This window comes from Zootoca vivipara, chromosome 12 (genome assembly GCF_965207765.1).
Source record: "Zootoca vivipara chromosome 12, rZooViv2.hap1.1, whole genome shotgun sequence".
In the NCBI taxonomy this organism is placed as follows: domain Eukaryota; kingdom Metazoa; phylum Chordata; class Lepidosauria; order Squamata; family Lacertidae; genus Zootoca; species Zootoca vivipara.
The window spans coordinates 5281497-5302341 of record NC_142595.1 but is presented as its reverse complement, the minus strand read 5'-3'; the positions used below and the strand labels follow the sequence as shown (position 1 = coordinate 5302341).

The following is a 20845-nucleotide window of genomic DNA, read 5'->3' as shown; positions in this document are numbered from 1 at the left end:
GTTTCAATGGCGCTGAGGAAAGGGAGCCAGAGAATGACCAGCAATCTACCAAAACCTCGTGGGGATCCACCAGTAGATCGCGATCGACCTGTTGGACATCCCTACTCTAGACTCTCATGAAGAGCTGCTGACCATTCTAATACCTTTTGTGGGAACTTCTGATTGAGAAAATGTTGCTCTTCCTGGAGTCAGAAGTGCCTGAAGGTATTGGCACCGTTAAAAAAAAACCTACACAAAAAACCTGTTGTACCCTCTCAGGTTTCTCTGAATCTGACTGCATCAGGGTGCTGAGAAAAGTAAATTAAAACCTGTTATTAATTCTAATGCTAATAGTGACCTCTGCTGTCTGTAACTATAACGACACCATTGTCCCAGAGTTCTGTCCTTATTCAAAATGTGAAAAACAAAAAAACAACCACAGTTCCAGACTCCCTTGGTACTTTCCGACACAATAGTCTCCCCATCCAGGCCCCTATGCTGTGAAATCCCCCTACCTGTGTAAACCCTCTTCAATCATTGTCACTAGAGGAGGAACCACAGGTAGAGCAGGGCTCCTGCTAGCCTTTTGTGTGATTAGTGAACTGCAGTGAGTGAACTGCAGTGAGGAGCTTTGTATATTCATGGAGATTCCCCATATAATTGAGAACAATGACCTCTCAGGTTTTTCAATCATGCAACGAGCATGACTTACGGTAGCTTAGGGCCAGTTCAAGACGTTTTGATGCCTGAGGCAAGATGTGCCACTGACGATTTACCACACCACAGATCACTGCTATTCCACACCCTTAAGATAATTCAGATTCCATCCTGGGACAATCTGTTATGCTATTTTTGCTGCAGTAACTATTGCCCATATAATTTGCATAAGCAGCACCACCAGTTACAAAAATTAGCAATGCATAGTATCTGTGGAGTAATCATACTGTTACTTACAGTGGTACCTTGGTTCTCAAACTTAATCCGTTCCGGAAGTCCGTTCCAAAACCAAAGAGTTCCAAAACCAATGTGCACTTTCCCATAGAAAGTAATGCAAAACAGATTGATCCGTTCCAAATTTTTAAAAACAACCCCTAAAACAGCAATTTAACATGAATTTTACTATCTTATGAGACCACTGATACATAAAATGAAAGCAATAATCAATGTACTGCACTATAAAATAAATAAGACAGTATTGTACCGTAAATGATAAAAATTAAAATTATTATTTTTTCTTACCTGCACTGATGATAGTGATTGTTTGGATTGTTTGCTTTTATCCATTTCCGCAGTCACACAATCAATCAATCAGTAGCTGAACTGGGTTCCACAGTCAAAAAACAAAAACTGGAAAAGCCTCAAAAACAAAAATGCAAAATAAATATCTAAAACAAAAGCACCAAACTTAATCTGTTCCGGAAGTCCATTTGACTTCCAAAATGATCAAAAACCAAGGCACAGCTTCCGATTGGTGCAGGGGCCCCGGAAACAATAGCTGACAGTCACATCAGACATTTGGCTTCCAAAAAATGTTCGAAAACCAAAACACTTCTGGATTTTTGGCATTTGAAAACCAAGGCGTTTTAGTACCAAAACATTTGAGAACCAAGGTACCACTGTATTTTCTAAAGAGGAAAGTGCAGGGAGCTGGGGAAAGTGCTTTTAAAAACATTTCATCCAGCATCCACAAGAGGGTTTCAGCTTGCTCCAAAAAGAAAAAAGACAAAAAAAAACCCCTTTTGATCCTTTCCCAATTTTTAGAGGATTCATATCTCTAGTGCCACCCTTTCACTGCTTGGTCATGCAACCCCACATACCAAATATACTGTTTCTAAGAGTTGGCAACTCCATGGCATATCCAGGTTCTAGCTCATGACATCACTAAACCCCACTCTGTGACATCACCAAGCCTAATCTATTGCATTTTAAGGCTTTGGGATGCTGGGAATCTGGCAACACAAGCAAGACAAGGCTTTTTACAAGAACAAAGGTGACTGCCATGAAGGTAACAACTACAGTGGAATCTCCCTGCTAAGTTGTTGTTGTTGTTTAGTCGTTTAGTCGTGTCCGACTCTTCGTGACCCCATGGACCAGAGCACGCCAGGCACTCTTGTCTTGCACTGCCTCCCGCAGTTTGGTCAAACTCATGTTCGTAGCTTCGAGAACACTGTCCAACCATCTCGTCCTCTGTCGTCCCCTTCTCCTAGTGCCCTCAATCTTTCCCAACATCAGAGTCTTTTCCAAGGATTCTTCTCCTCTCATGAGGTGGCCAAAGTATTGGAGCCTCAGCTTCAGGATCTGTCCTTCCAGTGAGCACTCAGGGCTGATTTCCTTCAGAATGGATAGGTTTAATCTTCTTGCAGTCCATGGGACTCTCAAGAGTCTCCTCCAGCACCATAATTCAAAAGCACAGTACCCTGCTAAGTACTGTGGGGAAAGTCTTTGTCTGTGTGTACTGCTCAAGTGATTAGTCACTTGATGACAGGGTCTATCCCAAGTCAAAATCTGGCATTAGAACTCAGAGGTCAACCTTGTCAGCCAAAAAAACCCCTTTTTAATTTTTTATTGTTTTTCATAATTTTATACATTTTAACATAACCATTTCAAACATTAAAGTACTGTACAAGGTTCTTTGAACCTTCTGACCTCCTTCCCTCCCTCCATGGGTTCCATGTTTAAAATTAAATTTGCTGCATCTTTTACCCTTATCTATCTGTTAAATAACCATAATTATCATAAATAATTCCACATTACAAGTGTCAATGTACAAGGGACGCAGGTGGCGCTGTGGGTTAAACCACAGAGCCTAGAGCTTGCCGATCAGAAGGTCGGCGGTTCGAATCCCTGCGACGGGGTGAGCTCCCGTTGCTCAGTCCCAGCTCCTGCCCACCTAGCAGTTCAGCCCACCTACCTACAGCGGGAAGGTAAACGGCGTTTCCGTGTGCTGCTCTGGTTCACCAGAAGAGGCTTTGTCATGCTGGCCGCATGACCTGGAAGCTGTACGCCGGCTCCCTCGGCCAATAATGCGAGATGAGCGCCGCAACCCCAGAGTCGGTCACGACTGGACCTAATGGTCAGGGGTCCCTTTACCTTTACCTTTACCTGTGTCATTACATCCCTGCCAAAGATTTTCACTGTTTACAGTGGTCTTTTAAGTAATTTACAAATTTATTGTACTCGTCTTTAGAAAATACCAGGAAGTAATTTTTTTAAAAAAACCTCTTCACATTGCTCAATAAGACAGGGAAATTGGAAGTGGGGATGAGAGACCTCCCCCACCAAGAGCCTTGCCTCTCCACTCTATGAGACAAAGACAAGGAGCCTCTGCTGCACATTACCAAATGTAGCAATTCACTGATAAATGTATCTATGTACAGTGGTACCTCAGTTTACAGACGCTTCAGGTTACAGACTCTGCTAACCCAGAAATAGTACCTCGGGTTAAGAACAGAAATCGTGCGGCGGCGTGGCACAGGAGGCCCCATTAGCTAGTGTACTGACTCAATGGGAAAACTTTTGAAATTCATAGTTGTATCCATCTTCTCAGTTCCAATGGCGTTTAGGACCCAGGAATGTGAGGTATAAGAGGAGGAGTGAGTGAGCCCACCATAATCCCTGGCATGTACAGATCTCAGGTTCTACCTGAAACCACACCTTTTTCTGTGACATCTCCATGACGTCTTGATGATGCATCCTGTATTATGGAGAACTTTGGGAAAATTTAAAATACAGATGGAACCATTGTCCGGGGCTTCCGGCTGCTTCATCGCTGTGGGAGCGGGAAGTCTCTTGTTGCAGCAATAAAGATCAGGCCTCCAGCCCGCTGTCTTGCTTCTATCTCCTGGCAGAAGTCTCTTGCTTTTGACTCCCGCCCTGAAGCTATGGGAACCAAGGTTAGGTGATTGCAGGGTGTTCCAAGGACTCCCTTGTACAACAGGATGCCTAACGAAGTCCCGCACGATGACCACATTCTTCCACAGGAACATGACGTGGCAGAGTCCTGTATGATGGTTCATCCGTGGACTTCTTCCCTTCTTTCGGGCACCTACCCAAACCATAATACCTTACTCAGAGGCCCTGGGCAGTATTTTTTTGGGTGTACTGTACTTCCCAATTTCAGATATCGAAAGGGAGGGAGCTATGTATGCCCCCCAGGGCCAGATTTAGATGAAGAGAGACCCTAGACTACTCTATTGTGAAGCCCCTCCTTCATGACGAGATAATGGAAGAGTGTTATAAACAAAATTGAGTTAATCCAAATATTTAAAATTCTGCAATTCACAATTTCTCCTCTAAAGGTCATCAGAAAACTTCATCAAAATTTGTTTGTCTAAGTTTGTCACTTTCAAATGCTCAGTACAGAATACTCTTGAGACATTGTGGCCCTTAATTCATTTTTAATTCTTTTGAGTCTTGAAAAACTCCTCTCTCCCGAGCAGTTAGTGACCATAAAGTTAAGAAATAGCCGCAAGATTGCTTCCACATGAGGAAAGGCCATCTGAAATTTTTCCTTGTACAGTATATAATTTGATGAAGGTCTGTATGAGACAGAGTGTCCACGTACAGGTGAAAGTGCAAAAGTTCATCAATAAGTTTCAGGTCAATATCTTCTGGGTATGCTTCCATCAACTGTTCAACACCTTGCTGAATGTCTTGCTTAGATGCTATCAGGATAGCAAGAATGGAAAACAATTGTGCAACATCTTTATTCAACATCATTATCAATGACTTGGATGATGGGCTTCAGGGCATCCTGATCAAGTTTGCAGATGACACCAAATTTGGAGGTGAAGGATCACACTTCAAAATGACCTTAACAGATTAGACAACTGGGCCAAAGCAAACAAGATGAATTTTAACAGGGAGAAATGTAAAGTACAGTCGTACCTCGGGTTACGACCACCTCGGTTTGCGAACAGTTCGGGTTACGAACTGCGCAAACCCGGAAGTGTTTTCGCCGTGCGCGTTTCGCAGAAGCGGCGCGCACGCGATCTGCGCATGTGCAAAGCGTGAAAATCGCGCTCTGCGCATGCGCAAAATGGCGGCGCCCATCGCGTTCGGGTTATGAACTATTCGGGTTACGAACTGCGATCCGGAACGGATCGCGTTCGTAACCCGAGGTATTACTGTATTACACTTGGGCAAAAAAAAATGAAAGGCACAAATACAGGATGGGTGACACCTGGCTTGAGAGCAGTACATGTGAAAAGGATCTAGGAGTCTTGGTAGACCACAAACTTGACATGAGTCAACAGTGTAATGCAGCAGCTAAAAAAGCCAATGGAATTCTGGGCTGCATCAATAGGAGTATAGCATCTAGATCAAGGGAAGTAATAGTACCACTGTATTCTGCTCTGGTCAGATCTCACCTGGAGTACTGTGTCCAGTTCTGGGCACCACAGTTCAATAAAGATACTGACAAGCTGGAATGTGTCCAGAGGAGGGCAACTAAAATGGTCAAGGGCCTGGAAACGATGCCTTATGAGGAACGGCTTAGGGAGCTGGGTATGTTTAGCCTGGAGAAGAGAAGGTTAAGGGGTGATAAGATAGCCATGTTCAAATATATAAAAGGATGTCATATAGAGGAGGGTGAAAGGTTGTTTTCTGCTGCTCCAGAGAAGCGGACACGGAGCAACGGATTCAAACTACAAGAAAGAAGATTCCACGTAAACATTAGGAAGAACTTCCTGACAGTAAGAGCTGTTCGGCAGTGGAATTTGCTGTCGAGGAGTGTGGTGGAGTCTCAATAATGCTTTGATGGTGTTTCCTGCTTGGCAGGGGGTTGGACTGGATGGCCCTTGTGGTCTCTTCCGATTCTATGATTCTAACATCACTGTACATGGTACTTCTTCAAGTGCATCTAATATTGGAATATAGGTGCACTTCCCTCGTTTATTTGCTGTTCTCTCACTCTTTGCCTCCTTGTTTTGTAGTTAACATTTGGCAAGATGGCTTTTGCTCGTTTCTCAAGCTCATCAAAATCTTCTCTAACTTTCCTCAAAAAAATCCCAAAATGAATTGTACAAACTTGCACAAGAACTCAATAACAGGCCTGATTTCTGAAGGGCTTTGCGGACCTTGTGAAAATGAACTAGCACATGGATTTATAGCTCTAAGATTTTGCAGACTTTGGCTGTGAACTAGGGCCCCACAAAAAAAATTCCAAATTGGGCCCCAGAGTTTCAAATTGGGCCCCGAGTCTTATAGTTGCTGGGCCCGTGTTGCCCTGCCCTTGCATAAAGTCTTGGGTTTGCAATTTGGGAAATATAAATGCAGCCTGAAAGGATACATGTGTACAGTACACGCATCCAGGTATCTATCCCCCCATATATACACACCCACCCACGTACACGTGCCCCAAACAGGCAACTCAGATATACGGTATATCCTCCCCATATATACATCCACCTTCACCCGTCTCCCCCTCAGGTGAGGAGCCTCTGAGGAGACACACCTGCCGCCCCCCCCCCCACTCCCGCAGCAACCGTCCTTCCCGCGCTTTGTGGCGTCAGGCGGAGGGGGCGTGGCCCTGCGGCTGTCGCGGGGCGTGCGTAGCGGCTGCCCCGCCGCCATTTTGTCTCGGTGAGGCGTTTCGCGCGTGCGGGGAGGAGGGGGGAAGGCGGGAGGGGCGGCGGCAGAGGCCTGTTTCTCGCTCCGGCTCCCGGCGGCGTGTTCGGTTTCAGCTTCCCCACCCCCACCCTGCAGATCTTCGGGCGGAGGCGAGGCGATGTCGGCGTTCTCGGAGTCGGCGCTGGAGCGGAAGCTGCTGGAGCTGAGCAACTCTCAGCAGAGCGTCCAAACCCTGAGCCTGTGGCTCATCCACCATAGAAAGCACTCGCCCCTCATCGTCGCCGTGTGGGAGCGGGAGCTGCGCAAAGGTGAGGCCGCGGGGCGGAGAGGAGGGCGAGGGGGGAAAGGTCGCGCAGGTAGGCCGCGAGCGGGATGTGAGGGGAAAGGTCGCGCAGGTACCTCGGCGGCGGTTGGCGGTTCCCTCTCTTCCGTTTTCCTTGCAGCGGGCCTCGGGCGCCGCTATCGCCTCAGCAGCCGGCCGGAAGGAGGGAACGGGCACCAGCCGCCTTGAAGGCTGCCCGCCGCCTGCCTCCGTTGCGGCCCGAGAGGAAGACGCTTGTTGGACGGCGGAGGAACCGGGGCCCGCGCCCCCAAACCTTTATTTCGGCGAGTTGGGGGATAGGAAAGGGGGCACTGCGAGGAAGAGCCGCAGGAGCCTCGGCGATGCCCGTTTCCCGTGTTAGGAAGTACTTTGGAACTCCCTGCCACTTGAAATCGAGCAGGCGCTCTTTCCGGCGCCTGCCCAGAACGCATTCCCGTTTCGACGAGCTAACCCACCCAAGAGGGTTAGAAATACGAGGTCATTTTTACTCAGTTTTGGCATTGTGACTTTTGCGTGTTTTAACAGTTAGGAGGGATGTAGATTACTGTGCACCACAATCCTAAACTAAGGCTCACACCAGCCTTTCTCAACTTTGGGTTGCTATATGCTGTTCAACTACAACTCATCATCCCTGACCTGGTAGCCTGGGATGATGGGTGCTGTAGTCCAGCAACACCTGGCAAGCCAAGGTTGAGAATGGCAGGTTATACGTGGGTCTGCAGCTGTTTTTGGACTACGTACTATATTCCCCAGCCACTGGGCCTGGTAGCTAGGGATGATGGGAATTTTAGTTCAAACAGTTTTGGAAACCCTGCACCAATGCCCTCCTTGTACAGGTGAAATTCTGAAAATTAGAATATCATCAAAAAGTCCATTTATTTCAGTAACGCAACTTAAAAGGTAAAACCGATATGAGAGATAGATGCAGAAATAGTAAAACGCAAAAAAGATAAAGGAAGGAAAATAAAACCAAGAGAGAAGAAAGTGGAAGTCAAGTTCGAAAGAACAAGTAAAGATGGAAAATGTATACTGTATAGGAGAAATATAAGAAACATATATAAGAAAAAGACACACTGTTTTGTTTGTTAAAATAACTTTATTTTTGAAGATATTTTTTGGAAAATAATTCTGTATATGATGTAAATTTTTAGCTTTGTAGTAACTTACCTGTATGACAAATGGAATAAAAAAAAATGAAATTCCAAAAAAAAGATATGAGAGATAGATGCATGATATGCAAAGCAAGATATGTCAAGCCTTTATTTGTTGTAATTGTAATTTGTCATTAGGTGGGTCAATTATAAATGGAATGTAATTAATGAAATGTAATAGCGATGTTTATTTTTGTATTGTTGTAACTATTTGTTTTATTACTGTGGAATTTCCAAAAGAAAGCATTTGTAAAAATTAAAAGAAAAAAAAATAAGTTGCATTACTGAAATAAATGCACTTTTCGACAATATTCTAATTTTCCAAGTTTCACCTGGATGTCTGTTAAGTCTCAACCACTGCTGATTTCAGTACTGTATGTTACTCCCAAATAAGCACGTTTACCCTCCAGGGACAGACTGGGAGGTTGCACCCAAAGTTTAAGAGGGTGTGGAAACCCTTGTAAGGAGGGTTTCCATAACACCTGTTGATGGGGGTATGAAAATGACATTGTGGGTCAAGGTGATTGTCTTTTAGCAGGAGGGGGGATAAAAACAATCAGTTGTTGCTGGTCTTGCAACATTACCATTTTCTGATATCTAATTATAATGTTTTTGTTGTGGGGAGAAGGGGATTGGGAAGAATGAAGCAATATTTAGTTCAATCTCTATGCAGCAGGTAGCAATACAAAAATGCTATTACTTTCTAAACATAATTTCAATCGCTTGATCTAAATGGTGGTGCATAAATACTAAATATTACTTCTGTGGGAATTCAGACAATGTTCATGTTCTCATCTGCAGCTCCAAATTTAGGGAAGACAACTGGTCTTATTTTGGGCACAGTGCAACTGAGATGCTTTGAACACCTTGGCCACACCTGCTTGCAACATTATCCCTTGAAAGTAGCGAGAGAAGGTTGGACTTAAATACAGTACAGTAGTAGACAACTGAAGTGTTTGGAATTCCCAACCTTGCTCTCTCTTGAATTTCTCTTGTCATTGCACTTAGCACTCTGAGCAACTATGGGGCTATCCCAACTTCAAGCTACAGTGGTACCTTGGTTTGCATATGTCTTGGTTTGCATACGTTTTGGATTACAAACACATCAAACCAGGAAGTGTGTGTCCCGGTTTGCAACCTTTTTTTTTTGGATTACAACCCATTTTTAGGGATTACGAACAAAAAAATTTTGGAGGCCCCATTGGCGAAAGCACGCCTTGGTTTACAACCTGTTTTGGTTTACAAACAGACTTCCGGTACGGATTATATAGAGGAAAGTTTGTTTTCTCTTGTCAATTTTGCCAGTGAAACCAGTGGTGAGTGGAAATATGGATGCCTGATCAGGGTGAAGTGAGATTAGATTTGAACTGGAAATTCCTTGCTTACCCTTAGTTGCATGCCAAAATATGTATTTCAACCATAGTTTTGCAAAGTGCTAGGAATTGCTGGAGAGACTGTTGCCTCAAGTTCATTGAGATGGTCAGAATCAGAAGTATAAGTGAATCTGCAGGCAGTAAATGAATTGGATTTTATGCTAGCCAACCAGTGGTGAAACTTCCAGCATTGCTCAAGTGTCAACCAACAATGAAGTGTACTTGAGCTAATGTTTTTATTAAGAAGGTTGAGACTGGAAACACCTAACAAATGTACTACGGTAGTGTGGTGGGGATATTAAAACCTAAAAAAGGGGCCAAATCCCAATATTTAAAAAATACATTGTCACTGTCAAACTAGTCTGCTGAATCTTGGTTCACCTCAACAACTGCTTTATACATTTTCGCAAAAAGAAATAGATGTAATTCTGGCTTCAGACCTTGTTTTAAAGGATGCAAAAAGCTCATGAAATAACTTATGCCTCTGGGATTTTTAGTCCTTCCATTTTCTTCCATTTGGGGTTTAGTTCAACTGTTGTACGTTTTTGTGCACCACTCCCATCTTCCTGTAGCAATTATATGCCCTACCATATTGTGGCAAAACAAACTATGTGGCTAGCATTTTAAAATGTTGACACAAGTTTTCTTAAAGTGCAATTTTGGAGTTACCCCCCCCCCTTTGCACCCTGGAGTGTGTGTGTTATATTAAAGGTAAAGGGACCCCTGACCATTAGGTCCAGTCGTGGCCGACTCTGGGGTTGCGGCGCTCATCTCGCGTTATTGGCCAAGAGAGCCGGCGTACAGCTTCCAGGTCATGTGGCCAGCATGAGAAAGCCGCTTCTGGCGAACCAGAGCAGCACACAGAAACACCGTTTACCTTCTCGCTGTAGCGGTACCTATTTATCTACTTGCTCTTTGACGTGCTTTCGAACTGCTAGGTTGGCAGGAGCTGGGATCAAGCAACGGGAGCTCACCCTGTCGCGTGGATTTGAACCGCCGACCTGATCGGCAAGCCCTGGGCTCTGTGGTTTAACCCACAGCGCCACCTGCGTCCCTTATGTGTTACATTAGGACCATATTTTATACATTTGCTCCATTTTTCTTAATCACTTGGAGGAATTGTATTCATTACTGTTGTATGTTGCCAAGAGCCTTTTTGAAAACGCAACCCAATTTTAATCATTTTTAATATTTCATTTCAAAAGCTGTATTGCAGGGTTTTATTTCAATATTTGAAACTAAGAATTCCTAAATAAAAAAGTACTGTAGCTTGGTTTTAGCATTATAATGACTGGGTTGCATCCAACCTAACTTAGTTTATTTCTTTCAGAGGTATGTGCAAGTAACTTAGGTTGAATAAAACCCAATATTGTTAGAATTTAAAATATCTATATTATTCAATGTAGCGCTGAATCTGAATTGCCTATGTGTTTCTGATGTGGATGTCTCAATTTGGGTTGTTGTAATTCATGATTATCACCAGGACTGAACTGATCCAAATGTGTGCTTATTTTCTTAATGCTTTTATTTCTGAAGGCAGAATATCACCATAATGACCATCTGGCAAGTTTTCTCTTGCCAGATTATTTATAAATATTTGCTTTTTAGATTCACCTTACCTTGGCTTTGTGCACTCCCCAGTTCTATTTCCAATCCTCCACCTGTGCAGCCATAAGAAGTTTGGGGATTTATAACATATTTCAGTTATCTACAACTTAATGTGCTTAATTTTAACAATGTTTTGTTTGCGTGTGGCAGCTTCATAAATGATGGCCTGAAGCTCCTTGCTTTCAAACAAGTCATCATTGATATTAAAAACAGTTTTCTGGGTTCAGATGGTATAAAAGCTTTCAATCTCATTTTGGTCATCCTGCAGGAGGGGAGGTATGCAGAAGCCTGGGGGAAAGTTAGGTTCGGTAATGAACCACAAAAAATCCCTTTGTTAATTGTCTGGAGCAAGACAAACAAGCAGCCTGGGTTTGGACGCAACACCTAAGTAAAAGTGTGGCTTGGTGCAGTGGAACTGTGGCGGAGAACAATAGTCATAGCCTTTGTTCCGGGAACCTACATGTTTGGTCCAGTGTTAGAAACAAATATGAAAGCTAGGAGCTGAATGGCACCTTAAACCTAGGTTATGGGCACAACAACAGAATGACTTGGCACACTTTTTTATAACAAGAATAGAAAGTTGAAAAGGTATGAACTGCAGCTAAAATATTACCGTAAGTTCATTTTTCACATGGTCTAGTCCAGTGGTTCCCAACAGGTGGTCCGGGGACCCCCAGGGGTCCGCGAGCTATGCCAGAGGGGTCCGCAAGATGCTATTAGAATAAAAAATATATTAAATATATTTCATATGATAACAGATTTTTTGTTTTGGCCGCTTCCTGCGTGAGCAGAGTCTAGCGCAAAACTAGAATTAGATAGAGGCAGTAGTTCTGCTGTATGCCGTTAGGTGGTGCTTTACAAACACTATTGTTTTGCAAAGAGGCAGTGCGCGCATTCTACTAACGCTTACCTCCCCAAGATGCTTTGCGCGTGTCGGCTTCATTTGTGCGCTACTGCGCAGGTACCCTGTCTTCTCCATTCCCCTCCCTCCTCCCTGGAGCGCGCTGCCTCTTTGCAAAACAGTAGTGTTTGTAAACAAAGCAAGCATTTTCTTCCATGTGTTTCATGAGAAACAAATATAGGAATCGGCTCAACATGCGGTCAGATTTCAGAGTGAAAGTTTCAGGTTTGGAACCTAATATTTCAGAAATAATGGACTCAAAGGACAGATTTAACTCATCTCATTAAGAACTGAAAATTAAAACTAACTGTATACTGATGGAGTACTCTGTTGTAACTGTAAAAAACGTATAAATATAAAATATAAAAAGACTCTTAATTTGGCTCTCACTTTTTAATTTTAGGATTAGGAATTAATGGGGGTCCTTGTCACAATAGCGGCTCGATGAGGGGTCCTCGAGAAAATTTTGTTGGGAACCCCTGGTCTAGTCCTTCCCCTGCCCACCCCCCTAATATTCTTAAGAGGGTCTCTTCTCCAGTCTTCATAGAGTAGCTGGAAGTGGGGAGGCAGAAAAAGTTCCCCCTTTCCTTCCACTTTGTAGTTTTAATCTGAATTTTTTGGTTCAGTACTGCGCTCAAAGCTCAGAAACTGCTCATGCTAATGAAATTCCCTGTCACAAAATGTGCCTAGAACAATGGGAGTTTTGAACACTGGTTTGGTCATCTGTGCCAAGCCATGATTTTGTTTAGTGTTACGTGTGAACCAGGTCTGCTTAAATTTCTCTACCAGTTGTAATGTCCAGCTTCATCTCATAAAAAATCCCAAACTTCCTTGTGCAAAGCTAGTTGATATCTGAGTGTTACCCTTTAGTGAGTGCATGCAGATTTGTACTTAGTGGATTTCAAAAACAAATATTTGAAAAGCCCTCAGATGGACCAGAAGCCCAGACAAAAAGTTTTTGCCTGGAACCTAAAGCCAGACCATTCTGCAAGCAGGTAGCCAACACTGAAAAGGCCCATTCCCATGTTGCCACTCTCAGGACCTCCTGTGGAATGGGCATACAGAAAAGGGCCTGAGATGGTGTTTGCAGGGTCTTGGGTCTATTCATATAAGGAGAGGTGGTCCTTGAAAAATAAAAGTTATCAACATTTCAGTAGCTTTTCCAGGTATATCGCCTAATAAAGGAAGAATTGGTGCTTCTCTGTGCCGTTCATACAAATTGCAGTACTTTGGCTCTGAATTAATATTTCATTCTTAAAAATGAATTCACCTGATGTATTTCTTTTTTTTTAATAAGATGGAGTATATGTAGTGTAACACTTAGCTGAGGATATCATCATTTGATCAACAGCCAGGTTATTTTATTTTAATTTTTAAAATGTATGGCTGGGGAAAGGAGATACTTTGTTTGAGGAATTAGGATTCTGTTTCTGCATCTAATGTTAAAGTTGAACAGGACACAGCAAAATAATAGATAAAGGATAAAGACAGTGATTCCTCCTCCCCAAATGCTAGACAGCACAGATCAGAAGAGTTTTTGCACTTATCTGTTAAAGAGTATGACTTGGATGGATCTGGACACAGTCATACTTTAGGTAGTTTCAGTGAAAGGAATAGAACATGTTCATCATGAATTTAGTTTCATTGAATTTATAACATTCCTACCACTCTAGCAGTTATGCTAATCTTGGGCAACTATCTTACACAGGTGTAAATTCCTGCATGTGAAAGAAATAATTTGACAGTTCTGATCACTGTTTCCTTTCCACCCCTTCTGACTGTCACTGTGGGAAATGCGAGTGATTTAAGATAGTGCCTTATTATGATAAATGAACCATTGTATATATGCGCTGCTGTTAGCTCAGCAGCCAGTTAATATTCTTCTGTAATGACTAACACAATGGCTTAAACAGTCACAACAAACCTGTTGTATGATGTAGGAGTAGAGCAACACATGATATGTTGCTAGGGCTGTGAAACTGTTAACGCCTCCTTGTGTGATTGTTAGCTAATTAATTTTGCACTGAAGGAAGTATCAGTTCCTCAGTCATCAATTTTGCAGAATTTTTCAATATTCAGCTCATTATATGTTGATACAATGTGGCCTTTGAATAGTTTTCTTGTATTTTCTCAGAGTCTAAGTGCATAGTTAACACAGAGTTAAGTGATCAAGTGTATGTCCCCATCATAGCTGCCAAGTTATCCCTTTTTTTCAGGGATTTTCCATTATGCTGAATAGGCTTCCTCGCAAGAAAAGGGAAAACTTGGCAGCTATGGTCCCCATCCCAGAGGAATTATGGCTAACATTCAGTTGGTGCAGACAGAATGGTAGCCATAGTTAGTGCTGATGAGGGAAATAAAGTTTAAGTAGGAGAGAGGAGGCTCACAGAAGCCTGAAGGGTTTTCCATATCTGAACATGCATCTGCACTAAGTGTTGGAGGGGCAGGGAAGTAAATAAAGGGGCTTGGCTTCTCCGAAAAAATATATGGTCTAGGTAATTAGAATCATAATTAGGCTGGAATGCAAGTTCACTAATTAGTGGATTCTATCTTTTCAGCAGAATTTGATACACAATTCAGATTTTTTAACAACCATCATGCAGGGTAGAAATTTGTATCTAATGTTATTTTACAGTTACTAACTTCTGCATTTGGATTGTTAAGAGTTGTCAAACGCTAGTAGAGTTAGGAATCAATCAACGCTTGCTGATCTTAATACAGAATTTATATTCTATCAGAATCTGCCAAATCAAACTCAGTGCCAAAAGTCACCTCAATTCCGACATCCCTAATACAAAATGGGTATATTCTTGTCCCTTTTCTTTTTAATTTTTTTTCAGATCTTCCAGAGCACATTCAAAAACTAAAAACACCCCCCCCCAATCAATCAAAACCCAGTTGCACTTTTACTGTACAGTCATACCTTGGTTCTCAAACAGAATGCCTTCAAGGACACCGTTCCTATCCTGGAAGCGTTCGAAAACCAAGGTGTGGCTTCTGATTGGGTGCAATAGTGTCCTGCAGCCAATCGGAAGCTGCGGAAGCCATGCTGGACGTTTGGCTTCTGAAAATCGTTCGACAACTGGAACACTTGCATCTGGGTTTCAACTGTTCAGGAGCCAAGGTGTTTGAGATCCAAGGTACGACTGTATGCGGATGATGCAGCCTTATCACTGATGAGGATAGGTCTAAAATGTCTTTTACTCTCCCTGGTTTTCTATTGTGAAGCCAATAAACTCTATAAATTATGAGAAGACAAAAATTCTGGTCTTCTCTAATTCCCGGAAATTAGAGAAATAGAAAATGAGAGGATAAGAAATCCAGCAAGTTAAGATGCACAGATATCTTGAGATTTTTTTCCAGAGCAACTCAGGTTGGTCAAACCATCGCACAAGTGCTATAAAACAGGCAAAGTGTACCTCCTCAGCAGTAGCTCTCTTTCATTTTCAGAAAGGTAACCAATTTATACTAGCTACTATTCAGATTTTTCAAGCTAAAGTGTCGTCCCAGCTATGTTTTGAGATCCCAATATACATACAAGCATATACAGTGGTACCTCTACTTACAAATTTAATGCGTTCCAAACGCACATTTGTAAGTCGAAAAAAATTGTAAGTCGAATCCCATAGGAATGCATTGGGAGAAAAAATTCGTAAGTAGAAGCAACCCTATTAAAAAATTCGTAAGTAGAAAAAATCCTATCTAAACCACATCCAAGATAGCGGACGGAGCTCCATTCGTAAGTAGAAACATTCGTAAGTAGAGTTATTTGTAAGTAGAGGTACCACTGTAATAGTGATTTAGATAAGATACACTCAAGTTTCTTGAGACATATCCTGGGGCTCCCAAGTTCAATCAAATATGAGACAATGCGTGCAGAACTAGGTATACACACAATGGAATATTGGGGATGAGCTAGCACTATAAAATACTGGTTGCGTTGCCATTTTCATTGCCAGCCTTTGAGTCTGCTTTCTGACTTACTAAAGGACTCTTATTAATCCAGATGGCTCCAACTCTTACATAGCAAAATTAGATCTATTGGTATTGACCTGGAATTTTTGTATAATTCAAGTGAGCAATATATTTATCACAATATTCAAACCAGATTAAGGGACATTGAAAAACAAACCATCGAGTCAGCTGTAAATAAAATTTGCTTCCCCTAGTTATATGGATTAAATACAACAGGATCATATTTCAAAATATATAATTCCAGTCCAGCCTTTACATTAGCCCAACTGAATGTTTTCTCCTCGGCTTTTTCAACGGCAGACATTTAAACATTCCCAGAAGTAATAGACATTGCAGATGTTCTTTGAATGTGCCAAACACTGTCCATTGGACAACTAGCTACACAAGTGTGTGCTATCCCCTTTTTGGGGAAGTGTAACATCACTGCACGATGAAAATATCAGATTCTGTCTGTCTGACATTAACCCAGAAATAACTGCAAGGGTGGCTAAGTTTTTGTCAATAGTATATCTTGGAATGGTGAATGGCACTATTTAGCGGAAAGAAATCCCAATGAATTTCTTGTTATTATATATTTTACATGACTGTTTATTTGTACATATTTTAAATTTTTATATATGGATGTTTTTTTATGATGGACTACAATTATAAAGTCTAATAAAGGTTTGGCGAAGTAAGTAAAATAGAGTTGTCAAAACATGCAAAGAAAAGCAGAATTTTGCTATATAAAATAAATTAATTTGCATATAGTTGTTGATCTTATTCTGCTTCTGCTAGTCAAGGGCAGGGTGCTGGAAATATGTTTATTACTGTGATTGCACTCATCTCTTCCCCCCCCCCCAATGTATTCCGTGTGAAGTTTGCATTTGTATTCTTCAGGGCAGCATTGTAAATAAGCTTCACAAAGTTTATTTGCTGCAAACATGTTACTATCCTGTGTGGTCAGCTACTCTATGCTGGATATGAAAGAGGATGCTTTTCCTTGGCACCTACTTGGTTTCTGTGTGGAGCAAAAAGAGTGCAGAACATCCCATCTCCTCCTACAAGGGTTGGAAAGTAGAAACTTTTATGTAAACAAGCTTGGACACCAAACATACAATCCACACCTCTCTTAAGGTATTGGATATACACTCTTAAAGAGTGTTTCTCTGGAGGGTGTGAAGTACAGCCGGTGCAGGTGGTAGCCTGCGGACATGGTCTGGCCTTCTGAGAGTCCCAAGGGCTTGTTTGAGGAGTCTGGAGGGCACCACCCTCTTGTTTAAGAGAATGAAAAGTCTGCATACACTGAATTACAACTATCAGATATTCCTTTCCCTGAGAGACTTTTGTAATCTCTTTTCAACATCTGGTGAAAACTTCTATATTTTCCGCAGATTCTTGTATGTCTCTTATGCTGCAAATTTTAATTGCTAGCTGTGATTTATTTTTATTGTTTAGGTGAGGGGCTGTATTGATAGTGATCTAGGGAATAAAGTGAAGGAACCATTGAAAGCCTGCTTCACAGTTTGCTTTATATTTTGCAGGTAAAGGGTAAAGGGACCCCTGACCATTAGGTCCAGTCGTGACCGACTCTGGGGTTGCGGTGCTCATCTCGCGTTATTGGCCAAGGGAGCCGGCGTACAGCTTCCAGGTCATGTAGCCAGCATGACAAAGCCGCTTCTGGCGAACCAGAGCAGCATACGGAAACACTGTTTACCTTCCCACTGTAGTGGTACCTATTTATCTACTTGTACTTTGACGTTCTTTCGATCTGCTAGGTTGGCAGGAGCTGGGACCGAGCAACGGGAGCTCACCCCGTCGCGGGGATTCAAACCGCCGACCTTCTGATTGGCAAGCCCTAGGCTCTGTGGTTTAACCCACAGCGCTACCCGCGTCCCATTTTGCAGATAAATATCCTCATATTTGCACTAATTGGCATACTGTAGTTTAACAGAGTTGGATGTAGCAAAGACACCAACTAATCATGTTTTAATGGAAAGGCAAAGCACAGGAGACTTCCGAAGGAGTTTGTGAGTGTCCCCTCACTTCCCCCTTTCACCTCTGATATTGGGGATGGAAAGAAGAAGTGCAGGGAAACTCACAAAGGGCAAGGGATTTTGACAAGTGAGTTGTCCCTCCCACCTGTCAAAGCTGACCAATGGGAGTCAAAAATATCCCCCACCATCGTCTAAAGACCTGAGCTTAGACCTAGTGATCAGGGTTAATTATAGTCCAGTCTCTAACCTTTCCCCTTTTGAGCAAATTATTGAATGAGGTAGCCTTTTCAGGTTTTTTCTAAAGAGGATACTGATAACCGGGATTCCAACCTGGTTTCATGATGGATACATATGCTAGGGAATGAATTGGATGAGTCCAAGCCAATTGTATTTTCTGGAACTTTTGGTAGCTTTCGGTACCATCAGCCATGGCATAAATCTGGGCCATCTAGCTCGGTTGAGTTTAGGAGGCACAATCATCTATATCTGGCAGGCATGAGGAGCCTTTGCCACGGGCCAAACATGGGCCACCAAGCCTTCTCATGACTAGAGATGGGAAGACCTGGAAAAAACCAGAAAAAATGGGGAAACCAGGTTTCCTCCCCAAAGACGTTTTCCCCCTGAAAAAATGGGGGGAAAGTGTGTGGAATATTCAAACTATATCAAACTGTGTTTTTTTTTCATTTTGGGTGGGTGGGGTGGGGGAAAACCTGCCCCCCCATTTTTCCGCTTCCCCCCAGGCCTTCCCATCTCTACTCATGATGTCAGATGTGGGGCAGGTAACAATGGGGAGAGGCACACTCCCAATTGCTGAGCACTGCGAGCGTCCTCACACTTCCCCTTTGAACTTCTGACACCAGGAGTTTAAAGAAGTGCAGGATGCCTTGCAAAGTATAAGGCTGACAGCTCCCCTTGTGTGACAGCCAGCTGCTTTGGGACTCCACACAAGCGATGTTGCCAGGGCAGGAAAACCCAGCTGCCAATCATGTGAAGTCATAATGGCATGTGATTGTGGCTGTGAGTTCTGTAAGACATGCTCCCTGCATTGCAGGCATTTTCCACCTGCCCTGAGAGGGCAGTGGCTGGACTGACTCCAGCTACAAAAGCTGAGGTTTCTGAACAGACTCTTGGGCTGAGGTATTGTTGTTTTTTTAATTAATTTTTTACAATCTTTCTTTTATTTAGATCTTAGTATTTGCAAGGAAATTGTTCTATTTGGGTGTGTACTTGTTGATGTTTTATTTGTTTATGACCACTTTTGTTATGTTTGTAATTATGTATTTTTTTCACATTGTAAACAACTGTGAACATGGAAAGGCGACATACAAATAAAATTATGTAGGTATGTATGGAGCCAAAGGGTTCCTCACCCCTGATCTATAATAAACTGCTGGGGGAGGTCATCTGATGGTTTGGGATGTGCTGTCAACTTCAGGCCATTTACATGTACCTAAACTTCTCTTTCCCATGTACAAATCTCTATGAGCTTGTGGAACCTTTGAACAGGCCTTTGAAATATGTTTGTACTAAGTGAGGGTGAACAAGATGGAACATTATTCAGATTAAATGGGGTTAGTGGGGGGAGGAAAGCCAGCCAGACTGAGTGGAGGTGCACAACTGCTCTTGATTGGGGTTGCACTAGACTACTGTAATATGCTGCTTTTAATGATGTTTCCGAAACTTTATAATTGCTGCAAAATGTGGTTGCCTGGATTATGTTGGTGTTTGGAATACTGGTTGTTTGTGCATTTTGAAGCTCAGCACAAAGTGCAGATAAAAATATGGCCTCACACTATTTCTTACACAGAAACTGAGGTTTCTGATACACCTTAAGAGAGCTAATCTGCACATCAGATCCTAAGGACACCCCAGAGCCTTTGACAATTCGAATCACATACACACTTTGTTCACTTTCCCCCTCTACCGTGAACATGGTATATGTTGGCGGGGACATGGGGCATGAGGAATCGTTCTTGTAGTAGCATTTAGGCTGCGGAACGACCCCCGATGAGAGAGCTGTTTGTCCTCATTGGGTGCTGTAAAAATAGAACACAAAGATGATAGATGGATAAATACCTCAAATACAATTGCATTGGTCAGTAATAAGCTTTTAAAGATTCCGCATAAGTACATGGGGAATAAATTAAGCTTAATGCCACATGGGACACGGGTGGCGCTGTGGGTTAAACCACAGAGCCTAGGGCTTGCTGATCAGAAGGTCGGCGGTTCGAATCTCCGCAACGGGGTGAGCTCCCGTTGCTTGGTCCCAGCTCCTGCCAACCTAGCAGTTCAAAAGCACATCAAAGTGCAAGTAGATAAATAGGTACCGCTACAGCGAGAAGGTAAACGGCGTTTCCGTACGCTGCTCTGGTTCGCCAGAAGCAGCTTTCTCATGCTGGCCACATTACCTGGAAGCTGTATAATGCAAGATGAGCGCCGCAACCCCAGTCGGTCACGACTGGACCTAATGGTCAGGGGTCCCTTTACCTTTACCTAATGCCACATGTAACACTCTTGTTAAAGGCACTAAAGGTAAAGGTACCCCTGACCATTCGGTCCAGTCGCGGATGACTCTGGGGTTGCAGTGCTCATCTCGCGTTACTGGTCGAGGGAGCCGGCATACAGCTTCCGGGTCATGTGGCCAGCATGACTAAGCTGCTTCGGGCGAACCAGGGCAGCACATGGAAACGCCGTTTATCTTCCTGCCGGAGTGGTACCTATTTATCTATTTGCACTTCATGCTTTCGAACTGCTAGCTTGGCAGGATGTTAAAGGCACTAGGGGTAGGGTAATTTATTTTATCGAAGTCAAGGAAGTCAACACTGTGTGTGCCCAAGGCATTATGTTGGATTGGGATCCTTATTTGGGTACCTGTTTTTAAATCTTGGCTTACTTAAAAAGTTCAGAGGGTAGCTGTGCAGAAGTTAATGTTTCATATGGAAGCAGGGTTATAATTACCATTCAATGATGTGAAGTTTATGGAAATTAAT

The 20845-nt window shown here is 42.8% G+C and overlaps 1 protein-coding gene across 2 annotated transcripts in view; it reads left to right on the top strand.

The window, feature by feature from the left end:
- The first annotated feature begins 6504 nt into the window (after positions 1-6504).
- The window catches only part of RPRD1A (regulation of nuclear pre-mRNA domain containing 1A), a 41702-nt gene continuing 27361 nt past the window's right edge, over positions 6505-20845 (top strand). For both annotated transcript variants that reach the window (XM_035135387.3, XM_035135388.3), the window contains exon 1: positions 6505-6857. In XM_035135387.3, coding sequence (XP_034991278.1) covers positions 6707-6857 — 151 coding nt within the window. In that variant the 5' untranslated portion in view covers positions 6505-6706. The remainder of the gene's footprint in view (positions 6858-20845) is intronic.